Here is a 25,234-nt window from a genome sequence, read left to right on the forward strand (position 1 = left end):
CCTCGAGGAAAGCACGTCGATATATTGACTTGGGCGGTTGGTGGCATAGACTTCACTTTGGCAGGACTCATGGCAGGCATCAAGAATGATCATCACTAATCCCATGACACTTCAAATTCATCACAGAACACTGATGCACGATATTATTCATTGGGCAACCACCCAATGTATTTCTGCCGACTACCTAACTCGACTTATTCAGGCACAACTCTGTCAACTCCCGCTCGAAATAGCACCACGCAAATATGCTATCTACTATCACTGAGAGATACCCCTAACTGATGACCATGATTTTCATGACTGCTTAGAGAGCATAGCCCAGCACAGCAACGACCATGACAATGCAGTACCAAACCTGAGCACCACGGCCGCCACCATTGTTGGCAGAGCCGGACGAGGGGTAGACCGAAGTCGAGGGGACAGAGTAGGTGAAGGTGCTGTTCCCGTTGCCGTGTCCAAGAGAGGGGAGAATGGTGCCAATTGTGCCCGCAGTGCCGCTGACTGTGACAGTGGCGACAGTGACGGTCGTGCTCACATAGACAGTCGAGTTGGCCGACAGAGACACGGTGTCTGTCAGAGTCTTGGTGGCAGTATTGGTGCTCGAGATTGTGTTGACAGTGCTGGGCTGCTCGGGAATGGAGGAAATGGAGCCGATAAACGGAAGGTAACCATGATCAGAGGTTGTGGTGGTCTCGACGTCGGTGCTCGTAGAGTCCGTGGCGGTCTCGGTGATTGTGCCGGTGGAAGTGACAGTCTCTGTGACGGTGCCGACCATGTTTTCGCCACTGGACAGAGAGCCAGACAAGGGAGGGCCGGCGGTCTGCATGGGGTCATCGCTGTTGAGGGTAGTGACGGTCACAGTGACGGTGACGGACCCGCCAGTGCAGCTCAACTCGGTGGAGCTGAAAGGAGAAGATGGTCAACATTTTGATAAATTTATGGCCACAAAAAGCAATGGCTGCGACCTACGAGATTGCAGTGACTACGGGAACACTGATGGAAGAGGTAGTGCAGAGAGTGCCGGCTTGGACCTCATCACCGCGGGCGACGATGCCATTGCTACCGGCAACTACGACTGATGTTAGCTATCGAAGGTCGAAGAAAATATTCAATTTTAAGACCATCACCTACCAACAGGGATAGCACAGAGAGCCAAACCGATCATCGATTTGAGGATGGAGGCACGGTGGCCGATGGTTTTGAGGGTGGTGGAAATCATGACGAATATCTCAAGATGGGATAACGAGTGACTGTTTGTGGTGGTTGCAGTTAGCAATGGTGAATGACCAAGTAGATGGGTGACAGGATGGTTGGGTAAAGGTGAGAGTCGCAGGGCAGAAGGAAAACAACGAACTGTTTTGAGGAGAGCCGCGTGCTGCTGAGTTTAGGTGGGGTTTGGGTGAGGTGGTGCGAGTGGAAGCAGGGTGCAGAAGGAGGGGAGGGGATTATATGGGCAGATGAGGTCGGCAGAATGCTTTGCTGGGCGGGACAGAGCCGCTCCCAGCGAGCTACAGCAGTCGCCCCAACGATGCGGTGGGCGGGATAGAAGACAATAGCATCATACATACCGGATTCTTGACTATTCAAGAATGATGCTGGACAGGATTGTCGGAACAAGAATGCTAGTCACGGAGGCGAAAGAGTGGTTGTGGTGAAATGCCGAGTGGTGAAGAGTTGAAGTTATTGTGGTGAGGGGAGAGAGAAAGGCGGAAATGGATGCTACGACGACAGCAAAATAAACCGGGCAGAGGTCGAAAACAGGGAACCGGTGAATGTCAGCTGGGTCACAGCCACTCAGGGAGCAAGTCAATGGGCAATTTTGTCAACCTGGGATGGAATTAGTGTCGTGGGACCTGATTGGTCAAATAAGGAAAGAGCAAAATAGGGCTATCATCTGAGCTCCAACACCACACGGCCATCACAAAGAGCCGCCATAGACAGGCATGGACAGGTAGGTAGCTCTCGTTGCCCAGGGTCTCGGAAGCCTTCAGACGCTTGGTCACGGAGAAAGACTCCAAGCAGTCGATTCTGAGCTCAACCACACCATTGCCTTGCCGGTCTTGACCTATCTGCCCTCACTTAGTACTGTACGTTCTATTGAATCAAAGAGAGTGGCTACCATGTAAGTGTCATTCACCTGAGGTTTTCTGTTACCTACCCAACCTCTGCAAACGGTGGTGCTGAAACAGAGGTATTTTTAACACAGTAACACAAGAGTTGAAATTCTAAAGCATGTTGTCTTGTCTACAAGGTCTTGATCAAGCGTAGCTTGAAATTGTTGCTAGAACTCAAGGTGACTGGAAGGAGGAAGTCTGTATGCGCAGAAATTCTTCCTTTAGGAACACCCCCTTTTAGCCCCTGATATGCCAAGACCTGAATGGAGCCTCATTCTCAAAACGGCACTCCTCGAGTTTGACGCATAACGTAGACTTCATGAAGAAAATAGAGTGATATCATCTCAGTCACAATGAAGTTGCCCATCGCACCTTCTCATCGGATGTCATCAGCCATTCACTCAGTTTCGGGTACCTGAGGCAGCAGCGCCAAGACCCACAGGAATTGTTCAACAAAGGAAGTCACGTCCTGACCTCGCCATGCCCACAGTCCATGTACATGTTCAATGTGGTAATAGAGGAGAATGAAGAGAGTCTTTTGTGGAATCCACGATGACTGCATACGAGCTACCAATGATGATGTTGATATAGGCCGTTGGGAACGAGATATGATACCAGGAGAGTTCATGATTTGACGATAAACTTTATGCCGCATTCCCGCCACGACTGCTAGGCTGTACTAGGTAGTAGCTCAGGCTGGTATTGAGATTAGGAGGCTAAATGTTGGTTGTATGGTACGTTGTGTGAAAGAGAACTGGAGCTTCCCGCTCGGAGCATAATTATGCCAAGAAATTTTGGCAGCCCCCACGATTTGATGCACACTAAATGTTACGCGCCTGGCATCGCGTACCACAGACCTCAACCACCTTGTCCCTACCCATAATCTCACCGACGAAAACACCATCCCCTACGACGTATGACCCACAACCCACGACGGCACGATCAGCAATAGCGACACTATTCTCATTGGGACTCTGGAGACGACGCCGCTGCGATCCCTCGGCCGTCTCGGTCGAAACAAACCGCGAACCATCCCCAATCGCCAATCGCGAACAGCACTCGATAATTTGCGGTAACACACGCGCGCGTGCTCTGTTTTGCCGTCCCCGCTTCAGAACGTCGGTCGGCCGTCAACAGCACTCCAATCCATCAACACACAGAATCCATCAACACACAGAATCCATCGACCCAGCCGAGTAGTCGGAACTTATCGCGCATCATGGCGCCTCGCCGGAGCGCTGCGGAAGAGGTGGAAGAGGAGGAATCCGAGACCGAGCTCGTCGCGCTGCATTTCAACGAGTCGCTGACATGGCGTCCTGGCAAGCCAATTCCCCTCGACAAGCTGCTCAAGCATCTCAACACCCTGTCCAAAGAGCTGGAGGAGCTCGACCAAGAAGTCGTCGACCCAAACTCGTTGACAAAGGTTGCAAAGGAGGTCGCATCACATCAAATACTGAGCCACAAGGACAAGGGTGTACGAGCATATGCCGCTTGCTGTGTTGTTGATATCCTTAGACTATGCGCACCCGATGCGCCTTTTACCCCCACCCAGATGAAGGTATGGGCTGCTGTCTCGGTGGTGTATTTACTGCTGCTAATCTGAAGCTAGGACATTTTTAACGTTACCGTCACATCTATCATTCCAGCCTTGTTCGACCCTTCGAATCCATACAACACACAGCACAAATATGTCCTTAGATCTCTCACCGAAATCAAGAGTGTAGTGCTTTTGCTTGATGTGGACGGCAGCGACAGTCTCCTCCTCGCGCTCTTTTCCAATATATTCGACGGTGTATCAGGGGTCAAGTCAGCTTCGGGAGAGCAAGTGGCAAAGGATGTCGAGTTTAGCATGGCCGAAATGCTCGGGGTGCTGATAGATGAGGCCGCCACTCTTCCAGCAAAGGTCGTGGATATCATCATGGCCCAGTTTCTAAGAGCAGCTGGCCCCGGGGCGGGTAGGAGGAGGCGCGACCATGTGCAAATCGACGACAATCAAGCGACACTCTTGGCCAAGGATGAGCCCGAGGCTTACCAAATAGCCAAGAACTTGTGCCAGACATTCCCCGACAAAATGGCGAGGTTCGTCAGCCAGTATTTCAGCGACGTTATTGTTGACGCTACTTCGTTTGCCGCTAGGCCCGGCGGACATAAGGGAGCTGATGACGAGGATGGCGACGAGGGCCCATCGGGACCCTCTGAATCGGATCTGAAGGAATTGAGCAAGGCACACGATTTGATTCGGGAGTTATGGAAAGCGGCACCTCAGGTTCTCCAAAATGTTGTTCCTCAGGTCGATGCCGAATTATCAGCCGACAATGTGCATTTACGCCAACTGGCAACGGAGACATTGGGAGACATGATATCGGGAATTGGTGCTGCAGGGCCACCACCGCCGCCGGTTCTGGATCCTGCTGCCTACCCACCACTCAGCATGGACGCCGAGGAGAATGTTGAAGTTCAGGGACTGAACACTTTCACCAAGCCACTCTCTGCCATGTCCTTCCCGCAAACACACAGTTTGGTTTTCCACAATTTCCTCAGCAGGAAAAACGACAAAGCCTCAGCCATCAGAGCTGCCTGGACGACGGCAGTAGGATATATTTTGTCAACGTCTGCCGGTGGCATCGGGCTCAGTCGTGAAGACGAGGCTACCCTGATCCAAGGCCTTGGAGAGAAGCTCTCAGACAGCGATGAGAAGGTCAGACTGGCAGCTGTTAAGGCGATCGAGTCATTTGGCTTCCGCGATGTTATTCTCAAGCTGGGGCCCAACGGGGGCGTGTCCAGAGAGGGATCCATTCTGTCAACTCTGGCCGACCGTTGTCGTGACCGAAGACCGGCTGTGAGGGTGGCTGCCATGTCCTTGTTGGGAAAACTTTGGGCCGTTGGAACTGGGGAACTGCTTGCTGGAAATGAGGCCGTGACTGCAGCGCTCGACGGTGTTCCAAGCCGCATCTACAATGCATTTTATGCCAATGATGCCGAGGTCAATGCCCTGCTGGACCGCGTCATCTTTGAGTGCCTGATCCCTCTGAACTACCCGCCAGCAAAGAAGACCTCCAAGTCTGCGAATGGAAGCTCACAATCACAGGCTGCTGCTGCTGCCGCCGCCGCCGCGGATGCTGATGCTATCAGAGCAGAGAGGATATTGCTTCTTGTGCGATCTCTCGACCCAATGGCCAAGAAAGCCTTCTTCGCCTTGCAAGCGAGGCAGCCACAGTTCGCCCAGATCCTCGAGACATACATCAAGCAATGCGAGCTGTTCAACGGGGGTGTCATGGATGACAACGCGGACAAGAAACAGGCCAACCTTCACAAGACGGTCCGGTATATCGCGCAGTTCTTGCCAAACTCCCCACAGAGCGTTCAAGATCTGCTGAAATTTGCCAAGGCCAACGATCGGCGGAATCGTGGGCTTGTCAGATACATCATCGGGCAGGAGCATGATTTCAAGACAGTCCACAACGCTCTCAAGGAACTCATCAAGCGGATTCAGGGTGGGAAGGACTCCACAATTCACGAGACACTGCTTCCCATCCTCTACCGATCTGGCCGCTTCATCTTCAACCGCAGTCACTTGGCCACCATCATGGACTACTCCAAGTCTAACAAGGATGGCTTGGGCAGCGCTGCACATGAGGTTTTGAACGAAATCTCACAACGCAACCCTGATCTTTTCAAGACCCACATCGGCCAGCTCTGCAAGGATCTGGTAGATCAGGCGCCTACCGAGAACCGGGAGAACGACCCGTCTGTTGCAGAAACGTTGAAGGCTTGTTCGACATATGCCAGAAAGTATCCAAAGGATGTTCCTATGGACCGGGACTTTGTCCACAGTTTGGTCAGCTTCGCCTTGTATGGCCAACCGCCAAAGGTGGCCAAGCATGCCGTGAATATCCTGCTGTCGAAACAGGACAGCAAGAGCACTGTGTATGCTCAGGATCTTCTTCAGCGCATTTTCAAGGACTGGACGTATGGTTCCAAGCACTTTCTCAACAAGCTCTCGGCCGTGAGCCAGCTCGAGCTCCTTGCCCCGAAGGTTGCCCAGGACGCAGAGGATAAGATCCTCGAAATGATCCAGAAGATCCTGCTCGAGGTGCGAACGGAGGCCGGCGACAAGGACCCAGAGTGGGTGGACGATGCTGAGTTAGAGGAGGAGTGCCAAGCCAAGTGTCTGGCGCTCAAGTCTCTGGCAAACAAGCTGAGGAGCATGGAAGCCGATGAGGCAAAGGAAAACGGAGCCAAGATCTGGAAGATGCTTATTTCGCTGGTTCACAACAAGGGTGAGATGACCAAAACCAAAAACACACCAAAGCATCACAAATCCCGGCTGCGGCTGCTTGCTGCTCAGCTTATCCTCAAGCTCTGCATTCAGAAGCATTTCGACGAGTTGCTCACCCCTGAAGACTTCAACACGCTGGCCTTGACCACACAGGACGCTGCTCAGGAGGTCCGTCACGGCTTCGTGAGGAAACTGCAGAAGTATCTTGCCGATGACAGGCTGCGGACCCGGTTTTATACCATGATCTTCTCGATGGCCTTTGAGCCCAACGCGGAGTTCAAGTTGAGGACCGAGACTTGGGTTCGGTCAAGAGCGCGGCATTATGAGGGCACACACCAGCATGTGCTCGAGGCTGTTCTCCCCCGTCTCTTCTCGCTCCTTGCGCATCATCCAGACTATAGCTCTGATCCGGATGAGCTGGTTGATCACGCGAGGTATATTCTCTTTTACGTCAGCTTGGTAGCCACTGAGTCCAATTTGGGGTTGCTGTCCAAGTATGCGGAGCGTGCGAAGCAAACACAGGATGCGCTTAATCCGAAGAGCATCGGCCATCGGGTCTTGTGTGACTTGACTCAAGTAATCATTCGCAAATGGCAGGAGAAGAAGAACTGGACGTTTAATGCCTGGCCTGACAAGGTTGGGCTGCCGAAGGGGCTGTATGGCCCTCTCAAGTCGCACACAGAGGCGCAGGAGATTTCGGAGAAGGTGCTGGTGCCAGATGAGATTGATGAGAAGTTGGATGATTTGCTTAGGGCGATGGATCGCAAGAAGGTATGTTTGTTTGTCTCTACTCTACTGGCACGGGTGCTAATAATAAATCAGAAGCGCAAATCAACCACTGATGGTAGCGCTGAATCCCGTCCAGCAGCCAAGAAATCCCGAGTCCAACCCAAAGAGCCCAGGATCAAAGAAGCACGGAAAATTGCCACGCCCAAACCCAAGAAGCCCTCCAAGCCGAAAAAGGCACCATCCTCCCCCAAGAGATCGGCAATTTCAGATGCCAATAGGCGTCGCTCGGGAAGGTCAATGGCAAAGGGCAATCAGTCCTACATGGAGCGGGACTCGTCAGAAGATGATGAGGAAATGCTGGATGGGGTGGCGGAGTGGGCATATGAGAATGGCGAGGAGGATAAGGAGGCGGGGTCGGATGAGGAAGTAGAGACCGGGAATGAAGGGGAGAAGGGGGATGATGAGAACAGCAGTGAACTTTCTGAACCTGAGGAAGTGGAAGAGGATGAGGAAGAGGGCGATGTGGAAATGACGGATGAGAAGACAGCCGAAGAAGAGATGGAAGAGCAGGAGGTTGAGGCAGATGATGAAAAGGAAGAGGAGGCAGAGGTGGAGGTTGAAGAAGAGGAGGAAGAAGCACCACCGCCGGCAAAGGCTAATGGAAGGAAGGGGAGGTCAGCTGCTGCTGCTACAAAGGAAAAGGAAAAGACGAAACCAGCTGCGAAGGAAAAGGCGCCGGCTGCGGCAAAGAAGCAGACTACATTGCCGACGAGGACGTCTGGAAGGGCGACGAGGGGGAGGGCTGCTGCTGCTTAGGGAGGTGCGGTACGGGTAGGGTAATCTTAGGAAGGGGGGTAGCGGCGTGAATGGTCAAACTTGTTTTGTTCTCTGTTCTTATATATTGTCTGCTACCTATCTTTGAGAGAGGAAAGAGGGAACCTTTTATTTTTCGCTTTCTTAGCTGGATTCAGGGTTAGTTAGGTTCATTCTGTAGGGAGGGGGAAAAGGGGGGAGTATTCTTATGTGTATATATGGTAGGTGGGAATGATTATTTTGCTCATGGAATTTGTGTCCGAGTCTCTCAAATTGAATGGATATCTTGAGGAAATTGGTAGGTGTTCGTCTGCAATGAAGTATCACCAGGCAGCCGTTTTTATCTGATTCAGGGGTTAGGGGAAGTCGAGTTGGCGAACTGCAAAAAGCGAGCGAGCGGGAGAGGGTTAGGGTTGTGGTTTTTTCCCCATCACATCCAATCAATTGACGCTGCCGGACCAGTTTTGGAAAGGGGATTCCATGTTCTTGCATCCACTCACCACCACCACCACTACCACGACTCACTTTCACTCTGAGAAAAGCTGTTCACATGTCGCGGAATCAATAACCCCGAATTTTCACTCTTTTCAATTCACATCACACAATCTCGGGCACCTGACCCCATTCCCCTCTCACAATGAGAAAATCCATCACCTCCCGCCTCGTGCGCCTCCCCCTCAAAGCAGCCCGGCAAACACCCCAACGTTCCTTTCCCGCCATCTTCGCCCGCGGCGGGACGTCAAACGGTTTGGTCATGTTCGAGCATGACCTTCCTCCCCGATCTCACTGGCCTTCTGTCCTGCCTAAAGTAATGGGTTCCCCAGATCCTCATGGTCGACAACTCGACGGGATGGGATCGGGGATCTCGTCCACGTCCAAGATCTGCGTGCTTTCCCCCCCGAGCAGAAAGGATGTAGATGTGGACTTCACGTTTGTTCAGGTTGGTATCAAGGACGGCGTGCTGGACATGGGGGGGAATTGTGGGAATTTGAGCAGTGTTGTTGGGCCTGTGGCGTTTGATCACGGGCTGGTGAAGAGGAGGGGGGTGGGGTTTAGAAAAGAGGGAGCGGAGGAGGAGATGGTGGGGTGTGTGAGGATATTTAATACTAATACTGGGAAGGTGGTGGAGAGTAGGTTTAGGGTTGGGGGAATCCGTTGCGGTTTGACAGTGAGGGGTATGAGATGGATGGGGTTGGTGGGAGGGGAGTAGGGTTGTGATGAGGTTTTGGAGCCGGGGGCGAAGACAGGGAGGACGCTGCCTACGGGACGGGGGGTGGATGTGCTTAGGTTGAGGGGGGGGTGGGGGGTAGAGGCGAGTTTGGTTGATGTGGGCAATCCGGGGTTTTGTGAGGGTGGATGATTTGGGGGTTGAGGGGTGGGAGGGGTTGACGCCGGGGAGGGTGGAGGGGGATGAGGATCTGAAGGGGAAGCTGGAGGAGATTAGGCAGGCGGGGGCGGAGATGATGGGGTTGGATCCGAGGGTTGAGAGTGTGCCGAAGGTGGTGATGGTTTTTCCTCCTGAGGTGACGGCCAGGGAAGGGGGGAAGGGGGCGAATATCAAGTGTTTGGCGCTGTCGATGGGGCAGGCGCACAAGGCGGCTCCGTTGACGCTGGCGTTGTGTCTTGGGGCGGCGGCGAGGCTGGAGGGGACGATTCCGAATCAGCTTGCGGTAGGGCTGGATGCTGAGAGTGGCGTTGTTACTATTGAGCACCCGAGTGGTAAGCTTGATGTGGGAGTTATGGTTGAGGACGGGAAGATTGTCTCGGCCGAGCTGCACAGGACTGCCCGGGTGCTGATGAAAGGGAAGGTCTATTACTAGGATTCTACCCGGGCAGCCGTGTCTGGAGACGGCTATGGATTCCTCTGTCTTGATCCCGGCCGCCGGCGCCGCTGGGAAGTGAACAGAGTCCCGAAGATGAATACTAGGCTACGACACTACAAGACTTGGCTTCTGCAAGAAAGATGACGGGTTACATCTGCGATTTACTAGGGTCATACCAAACGCCCTTGCATATCGGAATTCCTTCCCGGGCCGAACGTGAGCCACGGATGACATATAATGGAAGAATGCTTGGAACTTTTTGATCAAGGCTTCAAGGACATATAGTATCTACCGGTGACGACCGGACAAGCTGGTGGAGATGGGAAAATTGCCATGTCCCAGTGTGTCTTTGCTGACCCATTGGCGGTGGCTGACGTGAGATCCCAGCTGCCCGGTAACAACGCACTTTCGGAGGCTTCGACAACTCCACCATCGCCGAATCTTGGCCTCGCGCATCCTCAGACAAGCCAGCCATGGAAAGCTATTGGCTATTTACCGGATTCCGGATGGATTCAACATACTAGAATATGACAACGGGCATTTATGCGCCGTACCACAACTTCGTCCAACGATCTACCCGTTGGTTCCCGCTGATGCCCGGCCGGGGATGATGGTGGAAATAACCTTTTTTTTTTCCTCTTCTATGTCATATTGTCAAGGATCTCGCTTGCCAGTTATGGAAATCGTCAGACGTCGCCGAGGGGGCACTATTGCAAGTCCAGCAGTAGCACGCGCTTGTCTCCGTCAATGTTCCATCCGTGGAACTCATTCCAGCTATTGTAAGCTGGAGCCTGATTGACTAAGCTGCATATCCAGCTATACGGGAGTTGCAGAGGGGATCGGTGTCTTGGACGTTCAGAGATGGAGGCTCACTCTTGATTTGAGTGACATGCCGAGGAGATAGTTCTTGGCATATGTTTTGACTGAGGTCTTCTCAGTGGCTTTCTGAAGAGAAAGGACGCGATAATCATCATATATGCGAAACAGATTACTCATACAGCCCTGGTGGACATGCTATTATTTGACCTGTGAGAACTTAGCGCATTCTGTTTTGGAGGGCTTCCAGCGGAGCTCAAAGGGGCAACTCGTGGAGAAGAGCACAGGATGATTTGCCTCAGGAAATGGAACGAACCTCATATATGCTTGGATCAGGCTTCCGTATGCGGTAGTGTTTCCAAGATGAGGTTAGCTCCGATGGTGATCACAGAGCGCCAGGGTATGCTTTCCATTGCCTTTCTACCTCACCTTACAGCGACATACCTACTGCAGTATATACATGCAGTATTGATCTATCTGTCATTTCTTGCAGCCTCGTGAGGTGTCGTAGCGGCGGGGCCTAACAAGATGTTTCTCGGGCAGCGATCTTAATAGGGCATGGTGGTTTCGGTCAGTTCCATCTTCCATCATGTCCAGCGGCCGCCATAGAAGCCCGCGCAGCAGCGTGTCGCATAGGCAATTCCACAACTTGCATGCCATTGTTTAGCTCCATCTGTAGTAACATAGCAGCGCAGGCAGACAGCAAACAGGGACATGGTCAAGGAACAGGCGAAGCACGATATGCTTATAAACTTTATCTTGCAGCCGGTTCCCCTGCTCCTTGAAACTTGTGGGCGTCTATCATTTCATTGTCATATCGACGATTTGTTTTCTTTCGAACCAACCCCTTTTCGTCGTCCAACTGCAAGAGTGGTCCACCCATCTCGCCCTCTAGCCAAGACCAGAATCTGAGAACTCACACGCCGCCGACCAGACAACATGGACCACTTCAATGCGACTGTCAAGGATGGGAAACTGGTTAATACTCGTCGCGGACTTCAAGTGTCAAGGCAGAAGTTTAATGGGATATCGTTTGTGAATACCTCAGCTCAGGATTCTTCGTCTTCTGGCACACAGTCGTTTCGCTTGACGAAGGAGTCTCCCTCAAAGTCCACATCTCTTCTAGAGATCAAATTCGCCGATACAAGCAACGAATTACAGTCTGCTGGGGCAGCTACAAGTGTACAAGAAGGGCAAGGTCGAACGCCAAATTTCAGCTTCGTGTCGGAAACGGGACAACAGCACCAGGCCAAGAGGCAACCACGGCGAAGAGCAATTCCAAAGCCAAAGGGACAGCAAGACCACCGAAGAAACTCGGCCTCACCATATTTGTCTTCTCCCGACTCTCGTCCACCATCCCGGTCATCTGTTGCTACACCACCGCCTCGGTTGGAAGAGACAGCATTCCAGTTCTTTGGCTCTTCTTTTCCAACCTCACAACGGCAGCCTCAACTCCAGCAACAGCCTTTTCTCTCTCCTACAATTCAGGGGTATCATGCACGCCAGCAGCAGCATCTACAGGTCAATAGCCTTACTGCCATTACCTCTCCACCACTACCGCCGCCTTGGCCGCCAGCCGAATCAGCCACCTACCCCGTACCGTTCTCCCCTTCCCAGTCCGGCTGGGAGCTCTTCCACCACTACAACACTCACCACTTGCCTCTCCAGCTCTACCCCTACGAAGACATTGTGACCTACAATCCCGCACGCTCAGACAATAACGAGAGCTCTATCGGCTTCTCTGATATCGCCGCTTTTCACTGCGTTCTAATGTGTGGGGAAATAGCTGAAGCTGTTCTAAACCGTCAGCACCACTTGGCATCTGAATCCGAGACGGAACCAAGAGGGTTTGCATATCACATATCGAAGATATGCGCCATATTGAACAAGAAGCTAGACGGGAGTGAGGGTGGAGGGGTGGATGCGATAACACTGCATTGTATTGCGATGTTGGCTTGGATGGGGGTCCGTTCATCTGCTGTCTCTTTTTTATCATTTGTGAACGAGGCTAACATGAAAACAAATAGTGTTATGTGGGCAGGCTAGATCACTGGGATATGCACATGCGAGGACTCCAAAAAGTGCTCGATGTACTAGGAGGGCTAACAAGCCTGCCAACGTGGGTGGTAAGGAGGATACACACGTAAATCAGCTCCCTATTTTGGCCTTAACCACTCAAACTAACATGAAAGTCCAGCGCCGACCTCAAAGGAGCCACAGCCCTCGCCTCAACTCCCTATCTCCCGCTCACCCGCTCTCTAATTCCCTCAGCCACAACCGCTATCCTACCACCAGCCCAACTAGCTCACACTACCCACACGATCAACTCCATCCTCCAACCCCTCGACATCCACCCCTCCGTCATAACAACCCTAATCACCCTGTCAAACTTCACGTCAGCAGTCCATCTAGCCCGACAGTCAACTACCAGCTCCATGAGATTCGACCCCTACATCTTTACAGAAGAACTCCAATCCGTCACATATGACCTTCTCACCCTGCCCAACCCACTCAGCAAACACTCGGAAGAAACACCTCTAGACATCACACCAACTCTCGAACAAGCCCTCCGTATATCCTCCCTCCTCCTTCTCAAAGACCTCCTCCCCGACCACCCCCGCAACCTCGGCGGTTACACCACTTTAGTCGGCCTACTTCGACACCATCTCCAGATTATCACTCAGGTTGTTTCACCAGCACACAACCTACTTGTCGATCCACAACTCCGGCAACATCACAGAAGAAAGAAAGAGCTGAGACAGATACTGACCTGGGTCTGTTTAGTGGGTGATGTAGCAACTCAGAGAGCAAAACAAAATGACTGCCGCTACCGAGAAGCTGGCGACAACACCGTTCTTGAGGAAGATCAAAAGGAGTATTCACGGGAGATATTCCAGAGTTGTTTAGTCTCTATTTTTGGTCCTGATAATAACACTGAGGATCTCGCCTTGGTCGATCTATTCAAGTTGGGAGATGTTATATGCAAGAAAGGGGATGATCTTGAAGGGGTTGTTTCACTATTTGGATGATAGATGGTTTTAGTCGAAAATACAAAGAACCTTGGATTACACAACTGTAGATATAGACATGCCAGGAGAGGGGAAAGACTTAGAGTTTATGGTTGTTTAAGATGAAGGGAATGTACTCGATAGGGAGTGGGTTGAGAGGGAGGGATTGGGCAGAAGGCTGCTGTGTTTGTTGCCTTGCTGACATCTGCGACCCAGTTTATGGAAGTATTGTTAAAAACAGCAGTTTGCATCCTGCATCAGATGCCCAGGGCAAAGGCAGAATAGAGTTTCGAGCCATCGTGTTACAAGGCTAGGTCTTCACTGAGGCAAGTTCTCAGAACCTACTTAGATTATAATGGCTTTTAAGAGCGATTATTATTGTAAAAGTGAACCAGTGGTGTTGCTTCTTGTGAGTATAAATTCGCAGTTGCAAAGACTTTTTATTTAAAGTTGTAATTACAAAGAGAAAGGTCACAAAGGACTCTGCCAAGTACAACATAAAATAGAGAGGAGTAAAGTAAATAAACATGGGGTGTTTCACTGACAACAAAGTCCTTACTTAATCTCTATCCTTTTAAGAGAAGAGGAAAGACCGGAACGAGGTCTTTGGAGGAAAGAGCAAACGAGCCAAGGATCTGCCTTCTGGAAGAGAGACTGAGGTTTGTATCGCTTCTTCCTTCTCAATCCTGGAGTGGCTTGAGAGAATGAAAGAGAGAGGACTGCTTTATAAATGCATTTAAAGAGGATAGAAGGCGCTAGCTCTTGTGTTTTATGCGTTAAATATATCTTTCAAGACATTTCGCCTAGTGTTTAAGGCCTATATTTGATCTTTTCACATATATTTCTTCTCTTCCAAGGCCCATTTATTATCTTTTAACGCCTACTTGTTATATTTTAGAGTCTATTTACAATATTTCAAAGTCTATGCTCTATCTTTCAAAGCTTTGACATACGTTTAATAGCCTATATGCTTGCTATATTTTCGTATATACAACGCCCTCGCTCCTTCCTGAGAACTTATAACGCAGCAAATGTAAGTCTAACCCTTCTAAATGTCACATAAGTTAGCATAAAGAGAAGCCACCCTCCAAATACTTCGATAGTAATACCAAACTACTCTAAAGAAAAAACGCAGAATTTGACAGTAATTGTCTAGTAATTTCTAAATAGCCAGAAGGGCCAAAAACAACCTTTTGGCTTTCTACCTACCCTACACGTACTATCTAACTTAAATAATATTCTAGGATTTTTTTTTCAAAAAAAAATATTTAGTATTACTATTAAAGAATTTCAAGGGTGATTTCTTTCTAATCAATTACAGCATTTAAAGGAAAAGGTAACATTCCCTCCTTGGCTTTTCATTGTGACATGATGAAAAATACGTTGATTTAAAATGACTTCTTTACCCTTTCATTTAAGCGAGTTTCTTAATACATTAAAATATACTTTATGCCCGTTATCGTATAAGCTTCGAGGAGGAGTTGACGATATTTGTGAACTTAACTCTCATATATAAGTATGAGATATAGTCTGAAAGTAGAATACAATGAGCCTTAAAGTACATTTAAAAAGCAATCAGAGAGTTTTCTTAAAACATTTTAGTTTTAATAATAATCATTAGCTATTCTTTTATTGCTTGCCATTTGCAACATTAATGGAAAGACTGACGCTGCGTTGATTGCTGCTAATACATGTGTGCCGTCAGATCCTTTGCTTATTCGCCTTCACTAACAAACAAAGCTAAGCTTGTGGCTCTGCGATATCGATATATTATTGTCAGCTTATCTTTCACTATTTAAGCTTGAGTTTGTGTTCTGACAGTTTCAGAGGTGGTGTAGATTTTATGGAGGACCTGTTGACTTCAGAGGCTTAGATGGTTGATCTGAAGCATGACATTGAACTTGTGATATGCCTGACAAAAGAAGGCCATCCGAAAAAGTGTAGCATGCCAATATATGTACTCAACGAGCATGTAGTCCACCCGTGAAGCTCACTAAGGTTCTGCTTCCACCTTCACCCAAATTTAATGATCGAATCCTATCTACCTCGTCGATCTGCTCGGTGGAGCCTTGGGTAAAAATACTGCGTCTTATTCATGTCATGCTCCAGAGAATTGAATGTGGAGCTGGTGCTGAACCTCTAAGGTGTTCATTCCAATACATAATAGGTACCTGCCAGTTCTACCAGCCATGTCACTGGTGCCGAGTTTTTTGGGGAAGGAGCATACCCTACCTTGTACTTGCCATGAACAGCAGAAGGGCCCCATTGCCCGACCGCAAATTTTCAAATTTCGTGCTTTGAAGTGTTAGATTTCCACACGCAACACCGACAACAACAACAACAACAACAATAGCAACAACAACACCACCACCACCACACCACCACCGATCAACAACAACAACAACAACAACAGCAGCAGCAGCAGCAGCAGCAGCAACATGCCCGGGCCCCTCGTTTCCGCGCCCACTACCGGGTCTACATGACCTTGTACCGTTATGTTTGGCAGACTTTGGGGGGCTACCACGAGCCAGTTGTCAAGAATCCCAGTCTCACCAGGGCGAGATCCAAGGCGCAGCGACTGGTAGACAGCTACATCGAAGAAGAAAAGAACCGCATCTGTAGCTCGATTGCAGGCTGGTTGGGTGGTCATGCTTGAATGGCACATCTTCGCGACCTGGTTTGCATGGTTGCGATGGAGCGCCGGAGCCAAGTCGAACCCCAGACACCTGATGAGGCTGATCTAGAAGTTTTCTTTCGTCCTGAGAATGTTGCAGTCATCAACAGACTGCGTCATCTTTTTGTTTTAGCTGGTGCTGATCATGACTTCGTGGGGTTCAAGGCTGTGGACTACGAGTCACTCGAGCCTAGTGGTCGTCTTGACATCGATAAATTCATTGGCGATACCGACGATGCCTCTAGAGCGGAATGGAACAACACAATGTCCATTTCCTCTGTACCAACACAACAGCTTCATGCTGTTATCAAGCAACAAACTGTCGATGCCCGATTTCTTTCTTCGAAGAACAAACTGGGTGCGAGGCATCGTACCGAGCAGGAGTCCCTTGCTCGATTGCCTCCAGCTGATCAGGCTACTGCACTCCGAGGCTCGCCTCAGGGAGGTTGTACTCGGCCGATCAACATGGGAGGCGGCTGATGTCGATGTATCCGAGTCCACAGGTGATGATGACATTGTCTGGGAGATGGTTCCTCTGTCAGTCTCTGTGGACCTTGAGGACCCATCCCTAGACCGTTCAAAGGCCTTGTTTTATCGGACATTGGACATTTCTTCCAGTATGACGAACCAGCCTTACCGACAGTCCATTGATGCGCATGGTCCCGTGCGCTCTTTGAGTTGCTGAAAAGGTGTGTTGACCCCAATATGTGAACCAACGTTGTCGTTCCAGGTAGAATTGCGGACCAGACATACCTTCAGGGTCTAGAGGAGGGTGACCTTCCCAATCGCCCAGGATGGCATCTCGGAGTCGGCGAGGATCCTGAAGACCCGACATTTTCAAGTTATATGTTGGCCAAACGAGGGATACCATCATGCCCAGGGTGAGCTGTCACAAGAGGCACGCAATTGCTTTGCAGGTCCTATTGGTGACAGGACAGCCTCTCGACGAGTTTGGTGGTGTCGGGAAAGCCGCACTGTTTTGCTTGGTCTGGGCTGCCACAAGCACCAGAAGTTTCAAGTTTCTCTCTCTTGGGACAGATGTAAGTACTTTCAACAACTCCAAGCAGTTGCGGCTGAACATCGTGGAGATGTATTTCTCCCTGATATTCCAGTCCCTTCATACAGGTACGTTGAGAAAGTATCTTGGCGCAGAGCGAGTGAGGGCTCCAAACCTTGGAGTCAACATTGCCCTGCCTCTTTACTAAGGATTTAGGAACGATGTGATCCGCGTAACCTTAACGTGCCTGGTATCGGACCACCCTGAGGTCCTTGGATTTGCTAAGGAGTAACTCGAGTGTAACCTCGCCATCGGAAGAGCTAAGCTGGCCGAGCTCAACTGGGCTCCGATCACCCGGGCAATGAGAAGACTGTCGCCCATCTGGGCGGGACAAACTCGCAACCCCGACCGTTCAAACGGCAACCCGGAGGAAGTGAAAGTGATGTGTGTCCAGTGCGGTTTCACAACCGTGGACACAACTCCCGCTTTCCACATCCTTACTGGTGCCTACGTCGTCCGAAAGTGCTGATGTTATACGTGTACACGGAATCCAAGCGACGTTCCTGATGCCAGGAAACGTGCCCGAAAGATCCTGTACCCTATCGAACCCATCACTCATGTTTTGTGGCATCAAATCTGAAAGGCGCCAGTCCTCGGGGTGTGTCCCACAGAACGAGTCGATATCATCATCTTCAGCTTTGGGCCATTTAGCGGTATCGGACCATGATTGCCCTCAATCAACGTCTCCATGCGTGAAAGTGGTGCCTTGGTTGCTGTGTCGAGCCTGCTACATGGGATTGGATTCCGGGCCTTGGTCCTCATCCTCATGCATGTTAGCCGTGTTTCCTCGATAGCGTCGGTTGTGTCTTACACTGTATTAGATCAGGACTTCTGTCTTGCATCTTCATGCGTGTCGAGCCTCATCTCTTCGCGGCTGGATTGTGGTCATTGTGGTCGAGATGGTGCCCGCGGTTGTTAGCAATCGCAGGGTTTTCTCGACACGAAGGCTAGGATTAGGTCATCTTCATAGTACAATCGAACAGCCTTGTTCAATTGTAGTGGAGACTATTCAGGGCGGTAAAAGGGCATTTCCGTCCTTTTAAACCTTGAATAGTGTCCGTCTTTCTATTCAGGGTTTTGTTTGTGTTTTTTTAGTTTGGGGTGGGTGTCCGTCTTTCTATTCACACTGCCGCCCTTTTTTTTTTCTTTAAGGGAAGTTCGTCTTTTTCTGCACCCTTTTGTACTCGAGGGTCAGGAGGAGTGTCGGTCTGTTTTCTATTGCGCCAGGGATTAGCGCTCGTCGCTGCAGTTGAGTCAGGACCGAGAAGTTGGTGGCGGTCTCCGTCTTGCGATGTGGGGTTACTTGTTTTCACTCGAAAGAGATGGTGAGGGGCGTGTTGGAAATGTGGGAGCCCCTGTGGCATCGAATATGTTTTCCTGGTGTAGGTAAGAGGGGTGTTGGTGTCGTCCATCGTTTTTCATGAGGGTGTTGGTGTGACTCTTGCTGACGTGGCTCATATTGTCAGTACGGAGTAATGTTCTGGGGGAATTGGTTGCATAGTGGTTGAGGAACGGGTTGATGATTGGTGACGATGGGGTTGGTGACGATGGGGTTGGTGACGATGGGGTTGGTGACGATGAGGTTGGTGACGATGGGGTTGGTGACGATGAGGTTGGTGACGATGGGGTTGGTGATCTCAAAGGCCATGATGCGTTTTTGGGGAGAACTGTTTCCCTGATGGCGCGCTTTATTTTGTTTGCGAGATGATGCTGATCTTCACAGGCGGTGGTAGTTGTCAGGTGTGAGTAGGTCTCCAAGGGGTTCTCAGAGAGCCGTGGGGTGTGGGATTGGGGGTACGTCTGGTGCGATGCAGGATTCAGGGTCGTTGAGTTCGGGACGAGGACGCAAAGTGGAATTTCGAGCTTTGTTGAAATACCCTTCGGAGGAGTTCACATGGGGAAGGTTTTCGTTGGTCGTGTCAATGACATGCGGGTGGTGGGTGTGCTGGAGTTGATTCCATGGTAAAGTTGATCCCTCGATGTTGCTGACCAAATACTGGCTGATATGGCTGACGTGGCGGGTTAGAGCAAGGAACGTTAGGGGGCGCGATGGAAAGATATATCGTTTCAGCGCGCGTCCTTTCTCGCACCAAACGGGGTATGTTCATCGCAAACGCCTTCTGATCCCCGCGCTGAGCTTCCTCTAACATTTTGCAACCAGTCATGTAGGACCATACATCCATTTCTAAATTTGCGACCCCTACCGTTATTTACCAATACCTCGATGCCCGCCTTTGCCTATCCCAAAGGAGTCAAAAGGGCGTTCGTGGGCCAGCTATATCGACAGCCGTTCCGTCGACAACCAGCTTTGCAAGTGTGAACCAACAACGATTTCAGCAACCAACCCCTAGTGCTCTCCCCGAGACTTCCTGCTAGGACAATCAGCTTTCTGCCAAACTTATTCCCTGGCCCGGCGACATGAAACGGTGCAGACCGCCAGCGAAAAGGTCAACGATTTCCGCGTGAGTGGAGCTGCCTCGCCCTGCGTATATGAGCGTCGACAAGAAGCCCAGAGGGCAGAAAGAGCACAGGAGCAGTCATCGGCAGTTATCAACCTGACCAGTATCAACATCACGAACAGACCACCTGAACGCTGTCTCTCGGGTTCGCCACTGGTGCCGAAACTCTCGCTATTCTCATCACCACTGCCTCCGATAATGATGCCTTGTTCGTTCTTTGACCATCACAGATGCCCGAGTCAAGCTGCGGTTCAATCACCATCGCAGCGGCCGCAATGACAAAAGCCCCCACGACCAATTGATCATCACGGCAATTACTCAACCTCACCATGGGCCACCTAGCCCGACTGAGGCAATCTCTGGAGGGCTGAGAATGATGGCCGAGGTCCTGTCCAAGCAACCTGGAAGACTGGAAGTTGGATGAATGAATATCCTAGTTTCTGCATTAACGAACATGTTACTTTAGGTATCAAGCTCTGATATAGCTTCCTGTAATTTTCTAGACCAAGGACTCTGTATAGCCTGACGAGATTGGTTGAAGAAGATGGACTCTCAAGCCAGATCAGACAACACTTGTTTTAAGAAGAACCTCCGTCTTGCCTTGAATTGACATGAAGTGATTCACCGCGCTCTTTTCCAGACTCCCACTCCAAAACTGTGGGTTGTCTGGAGATGGAATGTTGAACAGCGGAAGGTACGCCTAATGTCCATCCAATCCGTACTGCCTGCCATGTTCCTAACCTGAAAAATAGAAAAAGGTGGTAAGGCAGGGCACGATGTAGCTCGAGCAGGAATAGGGCAGGGACTGGCTTCCCTATGTAAATGAACGAGGCCCAGGCTGGATACTTCCTGTCTCGCTGATGTGTGCCCGCACAATGCTCTTTTTCTCCTCAGGCATCATCAACCGCCAACGTACGACGCCCACCACTCTGCAATGCAGCATAGATGTATTGCGCGCATAAGTATATTTACTAACTGGCATATCATAGACACTCTGCTATCCACACACGCCGCCTCCCCAAACACACCAGTAAGTCCATATCTTGCCACTCTTCGCACATGTGCATCAGCACCACAAACTCCCCCTCACTTTCCATATACACAAGAAATTATCAAAGGTCTAGCACCCACATGGCACCCGTGTCGAGATTCGAGAGAGCCTGACCGTGCTTGTGGTTGAGGAAAGACGTTCCAGTGGTCTACAGTTGTTGGTCAATTGGTGGACGGAGTGCCTACCTATCTATCATATGTGGCAGACTTGAAACTATGAACATGAGAAGCTCTAACATTGCAACTAAACTAGTCTCTGTCAACGCCAAATTTGCGGTCTCCATCTCACTCGCCGGCGCCTCGCCCGAGACAGCGTCGGCCTTTGCCGCGAGCTTGCTCGCGGATGCAAGCGCTGGCAAGCGCAAAAAATATGTACCTCTTCGTGTCCTCGCGCCGGATTCTCGAGTCTCCCATGCCATGTTGTGGTCCAAGGCCAGGAAGTCATTGTTTTAGCTAGACTATCCACATTTTTGGCAATACAAATGTGTTCAGTCAAGGTGCTTCTACTCTGAGATTGGTAGTGATAGGGGGAGAAGGAGAAAGAGACGAAGAAGGAGAAGGGGGGAGGAGGGGGGAGAAGGAGGCGGCTGAGGCTGCGGCCGGCGCTGCCGGTGTCGATATTGTAAGTGCATTTATGAGTTCCGTAATAATTGCAATAACTAACTTACAAGATGTAAGCAGATGGACGAGACTTGATTCTTTTTTTTTTTTGTTATTATAATTCTTTTTTTTGTAGCTCTTTAATTAGCTTCGCAACATCACGAGCTCACAAATTCATTCAAAGTCTTGATCTGTGTTAATGTGAACAGTCTTCGGTTTCTTGGGGCGCTAGAAGGAATGTGGGGTTTCAACGACATCATCGCCTTCCACAACAGAGACCTTCGAGAAAGCTGAACCCCCACAGAGCATGCTCCTCCAAAACAGGGATCATGACCACACCCGGCATCTCTATCCAGATATTCTCTCCTCTCACGAGGTCCCTCTGCCAAGGACACGTGCAGTTGGGGTACATTCTATCGCGGCAGGCTCTTTGAACGACTCGCCAATGGGACCTCTCCCAAATCCCCGTTTGCGGGTTGTAGCGCATCTAAGGGTGACCCTGTGCCTTGGAATCGACATGAACGGTTCCTGGGCTTCGTGGGGCTCCCCCCGTCAGTTGCCACATCCCACTACTCCCTGGTAAACCGTATTGAGTACCCACGGCATCATGAAGTTGGTTCTAACTGCAGCCCTGTCAGACTGTCAGACGGTGCGCAACGTCCGCTTTGAAAAAAGGTTTAAAAGGCGGAGGGAGCCGGCGACTCGGGGTTCCGGATGTAGAATTGAATCTTTCTGAACCTTTGACCATTCGCTATTGAGCGGAAATTTTGATCTTTTCTTTGATACATTTCAACTATCCACCCGGCTTTTCAAGTAAATAATCGTCATCATGTCGAACAAACCCATCTTCGTGGCCACCCACCCCAGGGCCTGTTCAACGGCCTTTGAGCGCGTCTTCATGACCAGACATGATATCCTTCACTGTGTCCACGAGCCATTCGGTGATGCCTTCTACTACGGTCCTGAGCGTTTGAGCGAACGTTTCGAAGATGATGAAGAGGGCCGCAAGAAGAGCGGTTTCTCCCAGATCACTTACAAGGATGTTGTCGACCAAATATTCGACCCTGCCGCCAGTGAGGTTTGTTACTACCCCTTATTTCCCCCAATCCACCACTTACTGACAACATCTCAATACAGGGCAAACGCATCTTCATAAAAGACATCACCCACTACCTCCTCCCCCCACACCAAAAACCAGTCAGCATTCCCCCATCCCTCTCCTCCTTTGCCTCTCCAGCAGACTCCAACAACCCAACCGTCCTCCCCATCTCCCTCCTTCGCGAATTCCACTTCACCTTCCTCATCCGCCACCCCCGCCGCGCAATTCCCTCTTATTACCGGTGCACAATCCCACCTCTGTCATCCAAAACTGGCTTTCACAATTTCATGCCCTCGGAAGCCGGCTATGACGAGCTCCGTCGCCTCTTCGACTACCTTCTCGCTGAAGGCCTTCTCCTACCCCCATCCGACAAAGCCAACGGCCACAAGCACGACGAAGATGCCGTGAAAATCACAGTCATTGACGCCGACGACCTCCTCGACCACCCCGCAGAAATCATCCAGCGGTACTGTGAAGACGTGGGGATCGATTATGACCCCAAAATGCTCAAATGGGACGACGACGAGCAGCACAAGCGAGCCAAGGAGGCGTTCGAGAAGTGGAACGGCTTTCACGACGATGCCATTGGGAGCACAGAGTTGAAGCCGAGGGTGAACGGGCCGGTGAGTTTTTCTAGGAACATAAAAAGGGGATGTGATGGGGATGATTGCTGACCTCGAGAATGTTAACGCATGCAGAAGATCCTAACCGAAGAGGAAGAAAACGCCCAATGGAAAGAGAAGTACGGCGAGGAAGGGCAAAGGCTGATCAGGGAGACGGTCGACGCCAACGTGGCCGATTACGAGTACCTCAAACAGTTCGCCGTCAAGGTTTAGACAATGGATAGACATCACAAGTTGAATAATACACATTTTTTTTATCCTCCTCCCAATTTTATCACACAAATGCCCATTCCATCTAAAAATACACGATTGTTCATACTCCCCCCCTTCTTAGCTCTAAAGACCCTCCTTAGCCCACTTGGGCGCCTTGCCCGTGAACGGCTTCGGCGCTCTTGGTCTACTCTTCCACCCAGTCTCGCCCTCAGGCGTAGGCAAAAACGGCTGCATCTTCTTCGCCTTCTTCGCCGCACGCTGTTCCTTCAACTTCGCCTTCTCCTCCCTCTTCGCCAGCTTCTTCTCCGCCAACACCGCGTGAAGGTCCACCAGCCTCTCCTGGTTGGCGATCATCTTTTCCAAGTCCTCGTTTGTCCAATCATCCTCCGGCAAGCCAAGAACATGCTCGACGTTGTCTGGCCAGCTCTCGGCAAAGTGGTGATCGAGCTCGTTGGCCCAGAACACGCGGACTTTGTGAAGTACCGGGACCGGTTCCTCCAGTGGTTGTAGCTCCTGGATCTGGTTCTTAACCTCCTCGATCTGCTTCTTCACCTTTGCGATCTTTTTAGTTTCCTTCACCTCCATATCCTCCCCCCCCGCCTTCCCCTCCCCTCCCCTCCCCTCCCTCCTCTGTAACATCCTTCACCTTCCTTTGTACCTCTTTCTGCGTATCCTCCAACTTCATCTTGTTCTCCTCCAACTCCTCCAACTCCTTCTCCAACTCTTTTCTTTTTTTCATATCATCACTAATCTTCTGCCTCCACTCCCTAATCTCCTCAAAATTCCTCGCGACCTTGTTCCCTTTCCCCCCACCCCAAGCACAAACGCCATATCCGCCACAGAATTCCCCTTCTGATCATTCAACTCCCTCCCCTCTCCTTCTTGGTCAAGTTCAACAACCTCTTCGCCTCCTCCCCCCATCATCCCACTCCAGCTCGTGCCTCTTCTTCAGCTCCACCAGCTTATGATAAACCGACAGGCCCGCCTCCCCCTCCCCCTCAGGGAACTGAATCGTAGCCATGGGCCTCCAGTAATCCTTGCGGATCTTGATCAGAGTGTTCTTTTTGCCCGTGAACTGGACCTGTCTCAGGGATTTATTCGCCTACTCCAAGTTAGCATCCCACCCCTTCCTTTGCACCCACCCCTCCGGAGAAACTCACCCTCAGCTCCCTCGTCGTGCTCCAGAGCACATGATTCGCCTGGATGTGATTCCACAAATACAACCTCTCCCCCAGCACCTTCGCCTCCTCCATCTTCCTCTCCATCTCCCTCTCCCTCTCCGCAATCGCATCCGCCTTCTTCTTCGCATTCATCTGCAGGTGAAGAGCGCTCTTTGTCGTCTTTGTCCTCACCACCAGCCCCAACCCCGGAGCCAGTCGCCTCGGCGCCACCACCGCCGTGGTTGGCCGTCTGGCAATCATCACACTCGCCAGACCGACTGGCCGGGTGGCCATGGCAGCCAGTAATGGCCGGGAAGCCGCCGCTGTGCGAAGGGAGTTCATACCTACCCTTCTTTCTTTCCCTTTCCTCAGCCAAATATAGTAACCCCTCCTCGTAAGAGTCGTTCGGGTGGTTTGCCGCAAGCCTTACCCCGTGTGGGTGTGTGTGTTCGTTGACTCCGGACACGGGAAAGAGAAAATAGCGATCGATCGCGCGGCGAAGAGGGAGAGGCGAGTTCGTCGGCTCGAAAGAAAAAAGGTGGTGGTTCGTCTCGTCGTTGCAGCAAGCTGGCCGCGGGAACACACACAGACGAGCTCCAGAACTTTTTTGGAGGTCTTCAACTGGCGCTCCGACTGGCTGGAATTGTGGGGTTTGCCAAGATATTACTTCCTTCTAACCCTAACCCTGATATATTCCCCCCCCTTTTTGTCTATCAC

General features: G+C 50.9%; 9 protein-coding genes across 9 annotated transcripts; 7 read left to right on the forward strand and 2 right to left on the reverse strand.

Moving 5' to 3' along the window:
- Positions 1-80: 80 nt before the first annotated feature.
- QC764_708540 (uncharacterized protein) lies at positions 81-1,832 on the reverse strand. Its single transcript, XM_062950474.1, has 4 exons — positions 1,569-1,832; positions 1,132-1,250; positions 970-1,069; positions 81-902 (listed from the first exon to the last, which is right to left on the reverse strand). Exons 2-4 carry the CDS (start codon positions 1,217-1,219, stop codon positions 305-307), a joined length of 786 nt encoding a protein of 261 aa, XP_062796491.1. The 5' UTR covers positions 1,220-1,250; positions 1,569-1,832; the 3' UTR covers positions 81-304.
- A 1,501-nt stretch (positions 1,833-3,333) lies between these two features.
- On the forward strand, positions 3,334-7,938 carry PDS5 (Sister chromatid cohesion protein pds5; the record flags this gene model as incomplete). Its single annotated transcript, XM_062950475.1, has 3 exons — positions 3,334-3,672; positions 3,724-7,164; positions 7,216-7,938. The coding sequence occupies 3 exons, from the start codon at positions 3,334-3,336 to the stop codon at positions 7,936-7,938; spliced, it is 4,503 nt and encodes a 1,500-aa protein (XP_062796492.1).
- Positions 7,939-8,572: 634 nt separating this feature from the next.
- Positions 8,573-9,145, forward strand: QC764_0103570 (uncharacterized protein; the record flags this gene model as incomplete). The annotated part of the gene is made up of 1 exon (XM_062941097.1): positions 8,573-9,145. One exon carries the CDS (start codon positions 8,573-8,575, stop codon positions 9,143-9,145), a length of 573 nt encoding a protein of 190 aa, XP_062796493.1.
- A 115-nt stretch (positions 9,146-9,260) lies between these two features.
- QC764_0103580 (uncharacterized protein) lies at positions 9,261-9,755 on the forward strand (the record flags this gene model as incomplete). The annotated part of the gene is made up of 1 exon (XM_062941098.1): positions 9,261-9,755. One exon carries the CDS (start codon positions 9,261-9,263, stop codon positions 9,753-9,755), a length of 495 nt encoding a protein of 164 aa, XP_062796494.1.
- A 1,758-nt stretch (positions 9,756-11,513) lies between these two features.
- QC764_708580 (uncharacterized protein) lies at positions 11,514-13,890 on the forward strand (the record flags this gene model as incomplete). Its single annotated transcript, XM_062950476.1, has 3 exons — positions 11,514-12,477; positions 12,621-12,717; positions 12,772-13,890. The coding sequence occupies 3 exons, from the start codon at positions 11,514-11,516 to the stop codon at positions 13,601-13,603; spliced, it is 1,893 nt and encodes a 630-aa protein (XP_062796495.1). The 3' UTR covers positions 13,604-13,890.
- Positions 13,891-16,401: 2,511 nt separating this feature from the next.
- On the forward strand, positions 16,402-16,941 carry QC764_708584 (uncharacterized protein; the record flags this gene model as incomplete). The annotated part of the gene is made up of 1 exon (XM_062950477.1): positions 16,402-16,941. The coding sequence occupies one exon, from the start codon at positions 16,402-16,404 to the stop codon at positions 16,939-16,941; it is 540 nt and encodes a 179-aa protein (XP_062796496.1).
- A 4,103-nt stretch (positions 16,942-21,044) lies between these two features.
- QC764_708588 (uncharacterized protein) lies at positions 21,045-21,275 on the forward strand (the record flags this gene model as incomplete). Its single annotated transcript, XM_062950478.1, has 1 exon — positions 21,045-21,275. One exon carries the CDS (start codon positions 21,045-21,047, stop codon positions 21,273-21,275), a length of 231 nt encoding a protein of 76 aa, XP_062796497.1.
- Positions 21,276-21,613: 338 nt separating this feature from the next.
- Positions 21,614-23,974, forward strand: QC764_708590 (uncharacterized protein). Its single transcript, XM_062950479.1, has 3 exons — positions 21,614-22,500; positions 22,560-23,144; positions 23,220-23,974. The coding sequence occupies exons 1-3, from the start codon at positions 22,252-22,254 to the stop codon at positions 23,355-23,357; spliced, it is 972 nt and encodes a 323-aa protein (XP_062796498.1). The 5' UTR covers positions 21,614-22,251; the 3' UTR covers positions 23,358-23,974.
- Positions 23,481-25,194, reverse strand: QC764_708595 (uncharacterized protein; the record flags this gene model as incomplete). Its single annotated transcript, XM_062950480.1, is given in 4 exon segments — positions 23,481-23,987; positions 23,995-24,209; positions 24,258-24,459; positions 24,518-25,194. Coding segments are annotated over 4 exon segments (1,266 nt in total). The 5' UTR covers positions 24,860-25,194.
- Positions 25,195-25,234: the final 40 nt, after the last annotated feature.

The sequence above is a fragment of the Podospora pseudoanserina genome (genome assembly GCF_035222485.1).
Source record: "Podospora pseudoanserina strain CBS 124.78 chromosome 7 map unlocalized CBS124.78p_7, whole genome shotgun sequence".
Lineage (NCBI taxonomy): Eukaryota > Fungi > Ascomycota > Sordariomycetes > Sordariales > Podosporaceae > Podospora > Podospora pseudoanserina.